This window comes from Euleptes europaea, chromosome 14, assembly GCF_029931775.1.
Source record: "Euleptes europaea isolate rEulEur1 chromosome 14, rEulEur1.hap1, whole genome shotgun sequence".
Lineage (NCBI taxonomy): Eukaryota > Metazoa > Chordata > Lepidosauria > Squamata > Sphaerodactylidae > Euleptes > Euleptes europaea.
This window is the reverse complement of record NC_079325.1, coordinates 1,755,046-1,772,360: the sequence shown is the minus strand read 5'-3', so window position 1 is coordinate 1,772,360 and position 17,315 is coordinate 1,755,046. Positions and strand designations below refer to the sequence as shown.

The window sequence follows — 17,315 nt, the reverse complement described above, 5'->3', positions numbered from 1 at the left end:
AACACAAAAAAAAGGTAAACTGTTATATGCATGTGTTTGCGTTTCGCGGTACATGGCTTACCCATATCCAAACAGCTTTCCCAGCATAAAAAGATAATCGATAAAGATATAAAAATTTAGTATCAGTTCTATCCTTCTGATATCTTCTATCCTTCTAACATCATCTAGGATTAATCCTTTACATATTGATAATAAAGTTTCCAGTTTTCATAAAGCAACTTATACTGTTGATCATTGTTAGATAAATTGGTCATTTTGGCCGTGATTAGAGTTTTTTAATTGTGACCTTTTGTTTTTTTTAAATAATTGTAGGTATATTTATATTGTTAGCTGCCTTGAGTGCCATAAGGAAGAAAAGTGGCTAATAAAAGTTTTAAAAAAGAGCAAGAGTCCAGTAGCACCTTAAAGACTAACAAAATTTTGTCTATAAGGTGTACTGGACCCTTGTTCTTTTCTGCTGCTTCAAACAGACAAAGCCATTGTGCTCTATCTCCACGAAAAAAAATTAAATAAAATAATAAAGTTTGAATCCCCACTTCACCATGAAGCTCCCAGAGTGATCTTGGGCTAGTGATTTGCTCCAGCCCTAACCCAGCTCACAGTCATGTTGGGACGAGAAAATGGAAGAGAGAACAAAGTACTCCACTCTTCGTATGGAGGGCAGGATAAAAAGTAAATAAATGGAGAGCCAGTGTGGTGTAGTGGTTAAGAGCAGTGGTTTGGAATGGTGGACTCTAATCTGGAGAACCGGGTTTGATTCCCCACTCCTACATATGAGCGGCGGAGGCTAATCCAGTGAACTGGATTTGTTTCCCCGCTCCTACACACAAAGCCAGCTGGGTGACCTTGGGCAAGTTACAGCATTGTTAGAGCTCTCAGCCCCACCTAGCTCACAGGGTGTCTGTTGTGGGGAGGGGAAGGGAAGGTGTCTGTAGACCGGTTTGAGTCTCCCGTAAGTGGTAGAGAAAGTCGGCACACAAAAACCAACTCTTCTTCTTCTTCAATGAGGCTTCAGGTGTGGACAATGAAGGAAGGTAGGGAAGCAGAAGCCACATTCCCGAGAAACTGCTGCGGCCTGATAGACACCATCCGCTGTATTGGCGCAGCACCCAAAGGGGTGGAGAAAGTGGTGTCGAAGCCAGAAGCAAGCTGCCAAGCCCACCCACTATCAACCCCCCACCTGCATAGGACATGCCTCAACTGTGCTGCAATACACATGCATATTTAGCAAACCTCATGGACGACAAGATCTGAGGCAGAACTTTGCAATCTGGAGTGGGGAAGCAGGGAGACTGATGCGACCCACCTTTTACAGCAGTCATGACATATAATTCACTCACCTTAGAAACGTGAAAAATTCACAGGAAAACAATTTGCTTTCTACAGAAATTTTTAGCCAAAAAAAGAACCCCACAACATTCAGCCGCAACCAGCTTTGGAGATTAATAACGTAAACATTTTGACGGCGCTCGCACACACCAAGAGGGTCTGTACCGCAAGCTCATCTACAAGACAGAAATGCAACAACAAGCAGTTTCTCATGCTTAATCCGATAACTCTGATGTATCTTTTGAGGCTGTCGACTCCGGCTCATATTTCTATTTTTGAACAGGGATAAGCAGCCATCTCCAAGTTTCACATCTTTGAATTTCTTCCAGGCTTCCCACACACAGGGGCATGTTAGGGGCTTGCAACCGAAGGGGGTAATCACTTTAAGAAAAAAAATGAGTCACAGATGAGCATCCTAGCTCCTTTGAAGCAAATACTGAAAAATTATTCCTTCAAAGTCAAGGCTATGCCTACTCCACAAACTACTGCAATTAGCAGACATTGTGTGTGTGTAGCTTAAAGCCTGGTTGGCATGTTTACTGCTCCTTCCAATAGTGGTATGTAAAATTCTTAACCCCCCAGCATGGCAACAACGGTTCTCCCATGAGGACATCTCTCCAGTCTTAAAGAGCTGCACAGTTACATGCCAAAGCAATTCAACAGAGAATGCACAACCCACCCTTCCCCCTCCTCCACAGTCTTTGAAAGCTTGTTTGGTCCGTAAGGGTAAGAACATAAGAAAGGCCCTGGTGGATCAGACCCAGGCCCATCAAGTCCAGCAGTCTGTTCACACAGTGGCCCAATCAGGTGCTCCTAAGAAGCCCACAAACAAGAAAACTGCAGCAGCATTGTCCTGCCTGTGTTCCACAGCACCTAATATAGTAGGCATGCTCCTCTTATCCTGGAGAGAATAGGGATGCAACATGACTAGTATCCAATTGGATTAGTAGCCATGAATAGCCCTCTCCTCCATGAACATGTCCACTCCTCTCTTTAAGCCTTCCAAGTTGGCAGCCATCACCACATCTTGGGACAGGGAGTTCCACAATTTAACTATGCGTTGTAAGAAGAAATACTTCCTTTGATCTGTTTTGAATCTCTCACCCTCCAGCTTCAGCAGATGACCCCGCATTCGGGTATTATGAGAGAGGGAGAAAACTTCTCCTTGCCCACTTTCTCCATACCATGCATAATTTTATAGACCTCTATCATGTCTCTCCTTAACCACCTTCCTTCTCTTAAAGCACTACTGGACCAGACCAGGTTTCCATCTAGTCCAGCACCTTGCCTCATACAGTGGCCAAAAAAGTTGCACTTAATGGCCGAAACAACAGAGTAAAGAGGCCACGGTCTTCTCCTGATGCTGCCTCCCAGGACTGGGTTTCAGAGGTTTACTGCCTCTGAATGGAGAGAGCCTGCCTTTACTCACCAGGGCTAGTAGCCACTGATGGACCTCTCCCCTGTGAGCCTCTCTAACCCCCTTTTGAAGCTATCCATGCTTGTGGCCATCACTACGTCCACTAGCATTGAATTCTACACCATAATTGTCCATTTTGTCCTATCAGAATCTACTGCCCATCAACTTCCTTGGGTGCCCCCAAGTTCCAGTATTATGGAAGAGGTGGGGGGGGGGAAACTCTCTATTCACTTTCTCCACCCCATACATAATTTCATACATCTGACATGCCCACTTTAGTCATGACTCTCTCATAATACCAGAACACAGGGTCATCTGCTGAAGGTGGAGGGTGAGAGATTCAAAACAGATAAAAGGAACTATTTCTTCACGCAACCGATAGTTACATTGTAGAACTCCCTGCCCAAGGATGTGGTGATGGCCAACTTGGAAGGCTTTAAGAGGGGAGTAGACATGTTCATGAAGAAGAGGGCTATTCATGGCTACTTATAAAAATGGATACTAGTCATGATGCATCCCTATTCTCTCCAGAATCAGAGGAGCATGCCTATTCTATTAGGTGCTGTGAAACACAGGCAGGATGGTGCTGCTGCAGTCGTCTTGTTTGTGGGCTTCCTAGAGGCACCTGGTTGGCCACTGTGTGAGGAGACTGCTGGACTTGATGTGCTCTGGTCTGATCCAGCTGGGCCTTTCTTATATTCTTATGACTTCTCTAAACTGGAAAACTCCAGACTCTTCACTTGGCCCTCTTATGAAAAGTATCCCAACCCCTGAATTGTCTTGGTTGTCCTATTCTGTACTTTTTTTCAGCTCTTCAATATCCTTTTTGAGATAAAAAACCAGTCTGTGTGTTTTGGTTTTTTCCTTCTTTTAATATTCCTTACCTGTTTATAGACAATATTACAATGTGTAGATTTTACAGGAAAACTTCAGCTCAAGGAACAGAAAAAACGTGTGAAAAATAGGATTTATAGGTTTAATCTACACACGGAAGAATCAAAATGGGGATTTTTAGCAGAACCACCAGGGAGAAGAAATTCAGTAGTAAAGTCCAAAACACTTGGCAAGATTCCGTGTCTTTGTCTTCTACAGCTTTTTGCACCCCATAACCTTCAACCACAAAGAGTTAATTGCTCTGTGGTGTTTCATGTCCCCTTCCCAAGGTTTTGCAAATAACCTAATGGGGTGCTTTTTTCCCTCCAAGGGCAAGGAACGAAAAACGGAAATTGGCAAATGGAGATGAAATTAACAAAAATATTTGTTTGAAACTTTCCTCCCTGGTGTCTTTGCTGCTGTTCTATTCCTGTACTGCCAAAGGGAAATGCTTAATGAAGTATAGATTTTTTTCCCCCATTGCAGCTAGTGGCATGCTCAATGACCCCTCCCAACACACACACCAGGTTTATTTATATCTACAACTTACTTTGGGGTGTATAATGTGACTCCTGTACCAGATTAGCTAAGTACATTTTTTTTCATCCCACCTAAGGAATCAATGTTAACAAGTTCTTGAGCAGCAGCAGAAGACCATTCAGACTCCATAAAACAAAACAGAAAAGCCATAATGTAAAAACCGGCATTTAAGAACCAACATTAAAACCTGTATTAAAAACTTAGCAGAAAAGATGCTCCCATCTTTTGCAGATGAGCACCCACTCACACACGCATTTGCACGAAGGGAATTCCATAACATTAGGGTGATCCCCGAAAAGGCCCTGGTTCAACAACATGATGTCCACCTGGGATGCTGTAGATCTTAAGAAACCAAAAGGCTTGCAAGGACTCGATGCTCCCTCTCCTGCTCAGGCCCCTGAGAGTTTAGGGCCTCAAAGATTAAAACCAGCAACCTGCACAAGCAGCAGAAAGTGTTATGAGTATTGGCAGCACATACTCCTTCTTGTTCAGACTTAGAAGTAGATGACGGGATCAATTGGATTCTCCCAGCCTGCCTTCAGGAACAGTCCGATACACCACGTTACAGCCATATAATCTGGGGATAACCGGAGGCCAACTGAGTTGATATGGGCGTTCCCAGGGATGCCCCACCATTTTAAAGCAGCAAGTTCCCAGTCGGGTCCTCCTTTTAACTGCGCTCCAGGGCCAGATTCTGGTCAGGACGACCACGGCAACAGTATAATATAAAGTTACATACGTTGTGAGGGAAGCACTCAAACTTTTCAACAAAACTATTCAGGAGTATTCTGAATGGACAATTCATATTCCTTTAGCAAAAAGTGTCAGAAATTAAACAGAGTAGACCCTGGCGAGTATTTGGATGGGAGACCTCCAAGGAATAATGATGATGAGGCAGGCAGCGGCAAACCACCACCGAACATCTCTTGCCTTGAAAACCCCACCAGGGGTCACCATAGGTCGGCTGTGACTTGACAGCAAAAAAATTGCATATTTAAGAAACAAAGCCCCAAACAAAGGTCCTGCCCCAAAACGTCTGCAGCTGCCCTTTAGGGCCAATTCAGGGGGCCCCAGCTGACCCAGACCTCCAACGATCCAAGGAACACTTCTCTCAACTACAATGAAGGCACAACTCACTTATACTTGGGGAAAGGTTCAGAGTGTGATATAGTTCCCTGACTTCACATGTGTGCGCACATAACACCCTTTCCCACCCAGAACAGGGAATCATGCCAAGTCATAGCAGGCAGCCTCCTCTGCACATGATGCTCTGGATTCCCATGCCCAGCACATGAGACATTCTCTTTTAGCGCATGCTTGCTACCACAATCCCACAAGCATCTGTTGCCATAAGAATTGCCCTTTATCCTGATCCCTAGAGTCGCCAACTCTGGGCTGCAAATTTCCTGGAGATGTGAGGCAGGATTTGGGGAGGGCAGGATTTGGGGAGGTGAGTGACCTCAGCAAAGTATAATGCCCTGGAGTCCACTCTCCAAAGCAGCCACGTTCACCACGGGGCTGACCTCTGTAGTATGGAGATCATTGGTTAATTGTGAGAGCAACCCTAGGATCCACTGAAATTGTTTTTTAAAGACACCTTGGCATAATTGTTTTTTAAAGACACCTTGGCATAAAGGTGACAGACACACCCAACACCTGGCTCTAAACCCTTTCAGGAACAAAGGAAAGAGAGTCACAACTAAGGTGGCACGCTTGGGAGCCGTGCCAGTACGCACACGGCGCGTGGAGCAAAATGGCTGTCATGAAGGCAACCCCCACCCCTTCCAAGGCAGGCCCAGGGTGTGAGTCATTGCAGAAAAACAAACACCCTCTGATTCATCTTTTCTTTTTTGTTATCTGAAGCACCCTACAATTGAAAAGGCCCTTCATTACACCGTGACCTGGAGTGGGCAGAGAAATCTTCTGTCTTTGGTAATAGTATACCAAAAAGCCAGCGTAGATTACCAGCGGCAGAAGGAAGGAGAGTTGGCCACTTGGGACAGAAACAGCTTGCCTAAACGGCGATGTGTGTTCAGTTTCAAAACCATTGTTCACAACCGGCATCAGTTTCTCAAGAGATAAATGCAGGCTGTTTCCCACAGATCAGGGGCTTCCCTTTATGGCGCCTGGGGGCATCATGGCACCCATCACCACCTTTCCTGGTGCCCGCCAAGTGTTTTTAGAAAGCGGGTGGGGGTTTTGCCAAGCAAAGCTTCTAATTGGCCACCGGAGATTCGACTGGCTGTGCACATTTTTAAAAACATTGCTGGGGTAGCAGCTGCCACCACAGCACAAGCATCTGGACTATGTCACTGAAGGTAAACATGAAGCGGCCATTTTGTGGCTGTGCCCACTACACTGGGTCACGAATTCTCAGTGATGTCCACCACCACAGAGGAAACCGGGGTGTGGCTGGACAGCAAAAAGATCACACATGACTGTTGCGTGGTGTAGTGGTTAAGAGCGGTGGTTTGGAGTGGCGGATCTTAATCTGGAGAACTGGGTTGGTTTCCCCACTCCTCCACATGAGCAGCAGAAGCTAATCTGGAGAACTGGATTAGTTTCCCCACTCCTACACATGAAGCCATCTGGGTGACCTTGGGCTAGTCACAGCTCTCTTAGAGCTCTCTCCGCCCCACCTACCTCACAGGGTACTTGTTGTGGGGAGGGGAAGGGAAGGTGATTGTAAGCCAGTTTGATTCTTCCTTAAGTGGTTGAGAAAGTCGGCATACAAAAAACCAACTCTTCTCTTCTCCTCTCTTGTGGCCCTTCCAAGTGAGGCCAGATAAGAAGCCTGGAAGGAAAACCTCAGTCTCAGCCCAATCCTGTGCTCAGATTTCTGGTTGCAGATTTCACCGGATCTACCCAAGCAAGGGCCATCATGGTAACAGCCCAAAACTTTGGCACAAGGCACAAACAGATGCAGGGAATTCCAGTTGACAGAACAGCCTTCCACATGCAAGCCACAAAAACCAACAGCAGCACTTATTAATTTACTTCATGTATACCTAAATTTTCTCCCCACAGGGGCTGACCACATTGGCCCCCATTCCAGTTTATCCTCACAATTATGAGGCATGTTATGCCGAGAGGGTGTGACTGGCTCAAGGTCACCAAGCAAGCCTCCGTGACACAGGAGAGTCAAACCTGAGTCTCCCAGATCCTAGTCTGACACTCTTACACCACACTGGTTTTTGACTCTGCCACGTGGGGAGCCGAAGATATACATTCGTCCACCAGTAATTTAACAGTAATGTTTTGGTAGGCTCATGGTGTTTGATTTGAGGAGGCAGCTCAGCATTAGAAAGACCAGACCAATCCCCAGACCAACGGAAAGGAACAGACACAATGGGATCTGGATGGCTTCCCTGTAGCATAAGGGCCATGAGTTGCAGGGTCAGTGCATCTCCAGCTGATAATGAGGCAACACTGGACATGAGGACATAAGAAAAGCCCTGCTGGACCCCGGCCCATCAAGTCCAGCAGTCTGTTCACACAGCAGCCAACTAGGTGCCTCTAGGAAGGCCACAAACAAGATGACTGCAGCAGCATTAACCTGCCTGTGTTCCACAGCTCCTAAGATAATAGGCATGCTCCTCTGATCCTGGAGCGAAAGGGCCATGAGTTGCAGGGTTGGTGGTTTTGGAATTTCACCTTGGTGAGTCACTACTAAATACAGGGCAACATGCAAGAGTATTGTGAAGAGGCAATTCAACAGGGGACTTTATTCCACCACCATCCCATCCCGGTGTTAGGTTTGTGAACGGTTGGAGAGAAGAGGGATGTCCAGGCTGGGAAGAAGTGGGGGGGGGGGTGCATTCATGTCAGAATAGGAATCCAAACGAGAGCTGCAGCTTTCTCTCTCATGATGCCCCTCATTCATGACCCAATCTGAATTCAGATGGCAACAGTGACCTGGGAGACACCTGCCCCCAACAAGTCAATGCACTAAAAATAAAATCCAGTTCTAGGGCATGCAGAATTTTTTGCACTTCTACTCATGTCTAAGATATGTGAAAGCACTGATTTGCTATCTAATTAAAACTACGGCTGTGTTTACTAACAGCTGCAGGATATTCATGACATCCCATGTGTTTCAGGACCAAGGTGCCTCCCTGCAGACAGAGAACACAGGAAAGAATCAAACTCTATGTTACACCAGAAGAGAAATTCTCTCCCCTCTCCTACCAGATAACTAATCTGGACCCACAAAGCTGCCTTATACTGAATCAGACCCTTGGTCCATCAAAGTCAGTATTGTCTACTCCGACTGGCAGCAGCTCTCCAGGCCCTCAGGCAGAGGTCTTTCACATCACCTCCTAGCTGATCCCTTTAAGCTGGAGATGCTGGGGATTGAACTTGAGACCTTCTGAATGCCAAGCAGATGCTCTACCACTGAGCCACACGGTCCCTCCCCAAATTTGAATCGACTTCTACATTTCTCACTGAGCAATTTATTTTGGTTACCCTAATAGTCTGTAGTAGCCCTGCTGTGGGTGGGGCTTACTCCCAAATATGCAGAGACAGACTGAAGCCTTAACATGATTTCCAGTTCCCATCACAAGGTTCCAGGGACCGTGGAAATATTCGCATTCACAGCAACACATCCACTGAAGCGTTAGCCTACAGTAGGAGAGTCAATCCCTGCTGCCTCAAGCGTTCACTAACTGCTCACGTCCTTCCCCATTTTGAAGGACTCTGTTGCACCTGATAACAAATAGGATTTAACTCTGTGTGGACGGGGTTTTTGCCTGCCAAAGGTTCCTGGACTCAAAGCTTGTATTGCCTCTCCAAAGCGCAGGGGATAGAGGGAAAGAAAATCATCCCAAAATTAAATTGATCCAACAAGAAAACGTCTTAACCGACTTACTGTTTAATGCCTACTGAAAGTGGACTCCAAAACCTAGATAGGCGAAAGCCTTTAAGGGACACTGGCTCAGAGTTCTCCTCCTGCTCAAGATCATTGAGCAGCTGCCAACATTGGCACAAGTGCCAACTGGGTTTTCCAGAGAGCTGCCTCTCAGCTTCAGGATGCTGGATGTCCACCAGGTAGGAACAAAGTGGAGGATGCCAAGTATCATGAAAAGCTCATCTTCTCATGAACCTGAGTCTTCCAAATGGCAAAACAAATGGAGTCAAGCAAGTAAGGCAATGTGAAGGGACTTTGGAGACCCGAAATATCAACAAGTCAAGGATTTCAACAGGCAAGAATAAGCAATCACACTAGCGATTAAAAGCTAGGAGAGCCTCTGCTAGAAGTAATTTCAGAAAATTTCAGAAAATTTTGAAGCCACAGGAAAATAAAAATTTTCTGTTTCTTCTTTCTTTGGGGGGGGGAGGGGGGTTTACAATACTTCCTTTGCTATCAAACCTTAATTTTAATGATTGACTAACATAAAATGTATCATTTATAACTTAGCATATACTAATTGTACTATTTGGCATATTTAAGGAACTTAGAAATATAAACGTCTTGATTTTCTATAAGAAAAACAACAAATATACCCAACACTTGAGGGACAGTTGCACAAGGCGGCATCCTATGCTACCATAGCACATGGGTCTTAATTTTTGCCATATGAGAGGTGGGGGGGAATAAAAGTTAAAGGTAGAAAAATTCTATAGAAAACAAAATGTACTGTTGGTACAGAAAGTCAGTCATAATAGGTAGGATTAGAGGAATACATGGAAATCAAGTTGAACTTCAAATTGGAAGCGCCACACTCTAACAACTCTGCATTATTAAACACACTAGGATATGAATTGTTACCAACATTACTTTTAAAAAATCCTTGAAAATGTGGTTTATTCTTGCAGATGTGGTGTACCCATAGGAAATAACAGTATCTAGTACTGTAGATTCTGTTACATACAAATTACATGCATACAAATATCACAAACTACTTGTTTTCAGTAGTACTTTGTCTTAAAAAAACTATTCGCTCATTTCACTGGAAAAACTGGACATATTCTTCAGATTTTTTTTTCATGCTATACATTTGAAGTGACTAAAATGCTTAAGAAGCATTTCACTCATTCTTAGAAAGAAAGCATTTCATAGGAACACAGCTTCCCAAAATTTGCAGTTTTCCATTGGAAAAACTGGGTGGGGGGGAGGGAGGAACCATCCTTGAAAACAAAGGTTTTCCCCCTTTTTTACCTGGGCCTTCACATCTCTAGCCTCCAAATCCTCCGTTTGCTAGTCCACAACCTCCAAAGATCCCTTCTTTGTCAAAAAAGAAGAAGAAAAAAAGAAAAAAGTACATTGCTTGGTAATGGGGGCAGTAAGGAAAATGAGCAAATTCTAGCCAGAGAAGTTAAGATGCCATTTTTAAAAAAAATCAACCCTGACTATAGAGTGAAGCAGACAGGCAGAAGATGGGATGCTCTGGGGCTAGACCAAGACAATGGAAATAAATCTTGCACAAAAGTTAGAAATGTGCTCAACAGAGATTTGTAAAGCAAGAGGGGAAATCTCACCCACCAACAGGCATCATATGCTTGTTTACTGTTGCAGTGAAAAATGCGTACACATTTGCACAGCACAATGCTAGACCTCTGCCCTTCTGTACACGTGGTAAGCTGGCTCTCACACCTTAAAGCGCTGGCAGGAATGGAGCTGAAAATCATAAGCAGTGCGCAATTGATGAGCTCCTCCAACTGGGCTCTCAAAGCAGAACATCTGGTTTAGAACACAATAAAAATTCATCACGTTAGACTGCCACTTTGAAATGATGCTGGTGTTAAAGGGACGCTCACATACACAGGTACCCTAAATTTCTGCCTTCTCTTGTCCACACAGAGCTCCAGAACCTTCCCCCCCCCTGCAAGTCTTGGTATACATTAGAATCCACGTGCACGTGAATCTTTCTGTCTGCTCCCCATCACAGAAGACGAAGCAGCTGCTGCTAGAAGCACGGACGCTGGCACGCTTTAGACCAAGCTGCTAGAAAAACCCAAGTACCCACTCCTAAACACACCAACCGCCAAGGCACTAAAACAGCAGCCTGGTTCACATGTTACCACAAACACAGAGATATCCTCTGCCTATATGCGCATTCCTCGGTTTGTAAGAAAGAACCAACACGCATTCACTTTACAACTGAAACCAGGGGTACCTGATAAAGGTGGGGGTTGTATCACATGCTCAGCTGTACATGCAATGAACATGAGAATTACTCTACACGCATATTAAAATAATCACGGGTACACTGTACACTGATTGTATTTACCTCATTTACACCCCTCTTTTCTCCACAATTGGCACCTGGCGTGGATCACATCATTCTCCTCTCCTCCATTTTGTCCTCACAACACAGCCGTATGTATTTATCATTGTTTTTATTATGTTTTTTACAAACATTTTATTTATATTGCAAGCCACTTTTAGTTTTGCAAGGAAGAAAGGCAGCTAATAAATATTTTTAAATAAATAACATAGATTAGGCTGAAAGAGAGGGACTTGTCCAAAGTCACCCCAGCATGTTTCCCGGGAGAGTGGAGATTTGATTCCGGGCCTCCCAGATCCTACACGAGTTCAGTGTAACTTGTGGCACAGACAGGGCTTTTGAACTCCTGCTACCAGCCGTGTTCACATCTCCAGCTGATAATGATGCAACATTGGACATAAGGACATAAGAAAAGTCCTGCTGGATCAGGCCAAGGCCCATCAAGTCCAGCAGTCTGTTCACACAGTAGCCAACCAGGTGCCTCTAGGAAGCCCACAAACAGGACAACTGCAGCAGCATCCTGCCTGTGTTCCAAAGGACCTCATATAACAGGCATGCTCCCCTGATGCTGGAGAGAATAGGTATGTATCATGACTAGTATCCATTTTGTCTAGTAGCCATGGATAGCCCTCTCCGCCATGAACATGTCCACTCCCCTCTTCAAGCCTCCCAAGATGGCAGCAAAATATTGCAAAATATCTAGCAAAAGCCCAAAACTTTACCCAGTTGAGTCTGCTGTGCTTCCATCCAGCGTCTCAACTGAAGCAGATCCTTCAACTGCCCTGTCCATGAAAGGCAACAGCAGCCTGCTCTGGTGTTCCACAGCTCATCAACATCCCAGAAGTCTGTTAAAAATGCAACAATTTTATGCACCCAACTGACCACCTCCCTACAAGCCACTGTCACGTACAGATTTCTGCAGCGGGGACCGAGCCCCTTTAAAGATAAGGATGAACAAAACCTTACAAATGAAACTGATACATTCCAAGCCGAGAGAGAACGGCATATGTTTCAAGCTACTGACGTGGAGACTGTCGTGCTCCAGCCTATTTTGCTCAAAATGCAAGATGCAGCCAAAGAAACGTAAAGGCACTTTAGAGAGGTAAAATTATTGTGTTTTCACAGACGAGTCAGCCCAAACCCCATCAACAAAGTGCACACAGTATATGCATAACACGGAGGAAATTACTGGGTAAGTCATTTTCTGATGTACACAAACAGGATGGTAATAGCATTTAAATAGGCAGTCTCTGATGTGGAATGAAACAGCATGCCTGATCCAAGGAAAAATCCATTTCATTAACTCTGACCACAGACACACACCGGGTTAGAGGCTGAGCCGCTCTCTCAGGCTGCACTGTCATTTAGAAACAGGGCAGGGACCACGTCTGCAGACGGCTGCCCTGGCAGAACGTATCATTGAGCCAGTCCTGCCCAAAGGGAGCAAGGCCAGGACTCCACCCGCTACTTAAGCAACAAAAGAGATGCTCGGAATGAAATGCGATGTTGACACAACCATGCGAACAGCAAAACCAACAATGGAAGCCACAGGGCAATACAAGCCAGGCACCGTTACTAGCGTACTGCCCGTTTTAGAAATTCACTTAGGCAACAGAGCAGTTTCCAGGGGTGCTAGCACCCAACAGAACAGGAACCAGACACATTCCTACACACTCCACCAACAAGAAAAGGGAAACAAGGTCATTTGCACACAGTTTCCCCACCACTGGGGGAAGCAGAAGATGCTATGCTCTGAACGGCTGCGGAATCAACAAGTTACCTCTGTGGCCTGCCCGGATCACAATCACTGCCCCGTGAGGGAAAACCATGAACCTCAAAGGAGCCCATCAGATCTGTACAAAGATCCTGCATTCGCCCAGCCCAGCAAATGCCAACAGTCCATAGTTTCTTGGTTTTGTGAAACCTCATCAGGTTAGGTTTCTGATAAGCATTACCATGTGCCAGCACATGTGTCTTCAGCGGAGCTTGTAAGCAAAGCCAGATATGAATGACTGGAAGGAGAAAGCTGTCAAGGAGTTTAATGCTACCACGATTCCACTTAAAGCACACAACTACAGAGTCACAGCTGTGCAGTCACCACAAGAGCAACCCACAGCAGAGCATGGCCATTGTAAGCACCACCCCGACCGTCACAAGGAGCCAGCCTTACGCAAGGTCTTCTTGCACTATTCTTCCTAAAGCGCTGTGTAGCACCGCAGTGCACGGTTAAACAGCAGCCGTGTTCCACCCCAGTGGCGGCCACGTTTCCACGCCACTTCGAGTCTTTCCCTTCTCAGGCTCAGAGGAGTGTTGTGAAGCTTAATTAACTGTAAAGCAGAAAGATCTTCCGATGAAAGGTGCTACAGAAATGCATAGATTAAAGTTACCAGCTTATTTTAAACCAAGCCTTAACATTACCCATCCCCATTACAATTACCCATGCCTGAATCATTTTTGTACTGCAATTACTACATGCTCCAAAGAACACTCCTGATTATGGTACTATTTCAAGAGCTTATGAGAAAAGCCTGTGCTTTATAGAATTCTCTTGTGGCGGAATGACATCAGAACCCACGTTAAGCAGAGAGGAAGACGGTCCAGGAAAGCCATCTGGCTGTTTGCGCCCATAAGGCTGGTACCTTCAGTACAGACTCTGCACAAGAAAAAGCCTTGGTCTGTTTTGCGGAGAGCTGCAAAGATATTTGTTTCTTATGCAAAGAGCAGCAGCCCCGAGAACAGCCTACATTACAGGAGCAGCGGTTGGCTATCGCCACGGCCTTGACTGTTTGTCCTTGGTGGTTCAAGACCAGCTAGTGAGTTGCACCATCCGTGAGGCCGATGAAATTAGGAGTCTAGGATGAAACGGTACGGGCAGCATATGAGGCCGCTTTCAGGTTAAGGAAACAGGAACAAGCGCTGCAATCACTGATGACAATTCCACTGGTGGACCTCGTTAAAAGGTTTTTCCGTACTATCGGAAGATACAGAAAGGGCACCCCCCCCCCAAGAGAGAAGGAAGAAGCAGCACACGGCTGGCCACGCGCTGCCTCCACGGCACACATGCCCGCCTTTGGCTCTGGCTGCCAAATCTGCCAGGACGCCGTTTCTTTCAGCCTTCGAATCTTCAGCTCTGCAACAGTTGGGTCTGGGTGGAGCTCCCCTCGTCTGTGTGAATGCCCGCTCTGAGAGCCAATCAGGTCTCTTCCATGGCACCACCGAGATCCTTCATCCTCATTCGTTTGAAGGTATCATTAGAAGCGTGTGTCCCTGTTCAAGCTCCGGTTCAGAGCACCGTGTCGGTTCATGGTTGCTTATTAAAAAGAAAAACCGGTGATCTTTGTATCGCCTGATAGTGCAGCTTCTTTTATTTCAGCTTCTTTTATTTCAACAACATTTAAGTGTACATTGTTACCTCTACTAAGTGGGATAGATTTAATAGGCTTTCCATAATAAAAGTAGAGTATGGCTATAAGAGGCACGGTACAGTACGAAGCCACAGAGAGAGAGAGAGACTCTATGCATCTACATCCATGCCTGTATGCATCTACATCCATGCCTGTATGCTAGACTATGTGCTGTTTAGCAATCCAGTTCTCTAGATAAAGCAACTGAACCAGCCGCTCTGCGGGAGTCTGAAACTGATGCGCTCGAGTGGGAACCCAGCGCCACAAGCCCATAAAACCAGAGTCTGTTTTACAGTTTCACTCTTGGACACAAAAATCACCAGCTTTTTTTGGGGGGGGGGAATGAAAACCCTTTAACAATGAAGACCGCGACATAACTGCAGGACCTGCCTCCGAGTGGGAACATATGGAGCACCTGGGCACCGGGCTCTGACAAGCTTCACGGCCGAGCGACATCTCTGTTTCGCCTATCTGATGATCAAAACGCCGGCCCCCACCAAGGGCTCCTGGGCACCATCCAGGCAGGGCGGGCAGCTGGGGGGCTCCATCCCCGAGCGGCAGAACCGCCTTCGAGAAGAGCCGCTCCGGACGCCTCCGCCGAAAACCCAGGCGGCGTCCCTGTGGCAGTCAGGTGTGGGTCAATCGCGGGCTCCGGGGGGCATCGCCTTGCAACGGAAGGTTGGCCGAGCCAGCGTCATAAAGAGACACAACAGCGTTGCTTCTCCTCCCCGCTCGCCCTCCCTTTCCAAGGGGGCCCCGCTGGAGAACTTGCTAAAGCAGGTCCGACGCCCATGTGAATGCCGCTCTTTGTTCCCGAGAGCAGCCGGCGCTTTCGTGCCGCTTCCCCCTCCCCGTTTCCCTGATCAGTTGCATTCAAAGGGCGGCTCAATGGCCGCGTTGTTCGCCCCGAGCCAATGAGGCCCCCCACCCATGTCGCACCGGCCCGCCAAGGAGGCCTGGCGCCTCTCCGGGGACGCGCTGCGAAGACAAAGCGGCGCTAACGAGGGGCCGGAGCGGCCGGCCGGCCAGCCGGGCGCAACCATGGGCAGGCGAGGCGCCCACCCCGGCACGGCCCTGCTGAGGGTCCCGGAATTAACCGGGGGGGGGGGGGAGACACCTACAGATGTCCCGCCGCCAGCTAAGCACTCGGTCCTTCCGTTTCGCGGACATGCACGAGGCGGCAGGCAACCCCCTTTTCCCCGGGCATCGTCCAGGGAAGCCCCAGCCAACCCGCCCGCCACCCAGCGTGGGATCCCCCCGGCCCCGGCCGCACGCGGGCAGGAGAGCGGGGCTCACCGACGGCTCCCCGGCGAGACGTTGCAGGCGGGGCAGACAGAAGGGGCTTGGGGGGAGCGGCCCCGGGGCCCGGGCAGGGCTGGCCCACCTTGCCAGGGGCGCCCAGGAGGAGGAGGAAAGCAGCAGCCCGCGAGGCGGCGGGGGGCGGCCGGGCTGGGCCCGGGGGGCGGCAAGGCGCTGCTTCCATGGAAACGGGACAGGGGCTGCTCCTGTCGCCCGGGGACCCCCAGCCCTCCTCGGCCCCGCAGCCCGGGGGGGGGGCCTCGGCAGATGCCCAAGACGGGCCCTTGGGGAGGACTGGGATGCCGGGGGCGGCCCGGAGCGGGAAGCGACTGGGCGGCCCCCCGGCCCCGATCTCGGCACTCAGCCAGAAGCCCCCCGCCGAGTTTGGTGCCGCGCGGCGCGTTGGAGGCTCCGGCTCCAGGACGGGGGGGGGCGCCAGAGGGGGCTCCTTGGCCCAGCTTGGCTGTGCGCACGAGGCGCACCAAAGGAGCCCCCGAGACTCGCTGCCTTTGCCAGCCGACCCCAGCGGCGCCCCCCCGTCCCCCGCCCGTCCCGAGCGGAGCCTCCGGCTGCAGAGCAGGCATGGGGGGGGGCGGACAGCGGGAGCACAGAATCCCCCCTCCCCTCCTATCCTCTCCCCTCCCCGCTTGGGGTGGCTCGACCGGCTCCTCCAGCCGGGCTGCGCCGCCGCCTCCTCCTCCTCGCCCGGGGGGGGCGGGCGGGGGGGCTGTGCCGAGCTGGGGCACGGGGAGGGGGGGAGCCCGAGCGGGCGAGCGGCGCCCTCCGCCCCCGAAGCGCGCGGGCGTGGGGGTCCCGGCGGGGGTCCCGGCCGGGGGGGCGTCCTACCTGTGGGGAGCAGCGCGGCGGCGGCGAGCAGCAGCAGCAGCAGTGGGCGCGCGGCGGGGGGGCGTCGGGGCCGGGGGGGCTGTGGGCCGGGGCTCCCCATCTCGGCGCACCTGCTCGGCTCTGGCCGCGGCGCCCGAAGCTCCAGCGCAGCCAGCCGGGCGCCTAATGAGATGCGCTCGCGTCACGGCCCGCCGGGAGGGGGGCCCGCGCGCCCCGCCCACACGCCCCAACGACGCCCAATGGCCGCCCAGGGGCGGGGCCCCACGCCAGCCCCCCCCACGCCCCCCCCCCGCCCGGAGGGGAGGGGGCGCGGGCGCGGGCAGGACGGACGGCCGGCCGGCGGGGGGCTGCCGCATCCTGCGCCCGCCGCAGCGCGCA

At 49.2% G+C, this 17,315-nt stretch overlaps 1 protein-coding gene across 1 annotated transcript in view; it reads right to left on the bottom strand.

The window, feature by feature from the left end:
* Positions 1 to 17,037, bottom strand: part of CADM1 (cell adhesion molecule 1) — a 304,386-nt gene extending 287,349 nt beyond the window's left edge. The window contains exon 1 of the mRNA XM_056860835.1: positions 16,938 to 17,037. Coding sequence (XP_056716813.1) covers positions 16,938 to 17,037 — 100 coding nt within the window. The remainder of the gene's footprint in view (positions 1 to 16,937) is intronic.
* Positions 17,038 to 17,315: the final 278 nt, after the last annotated feature.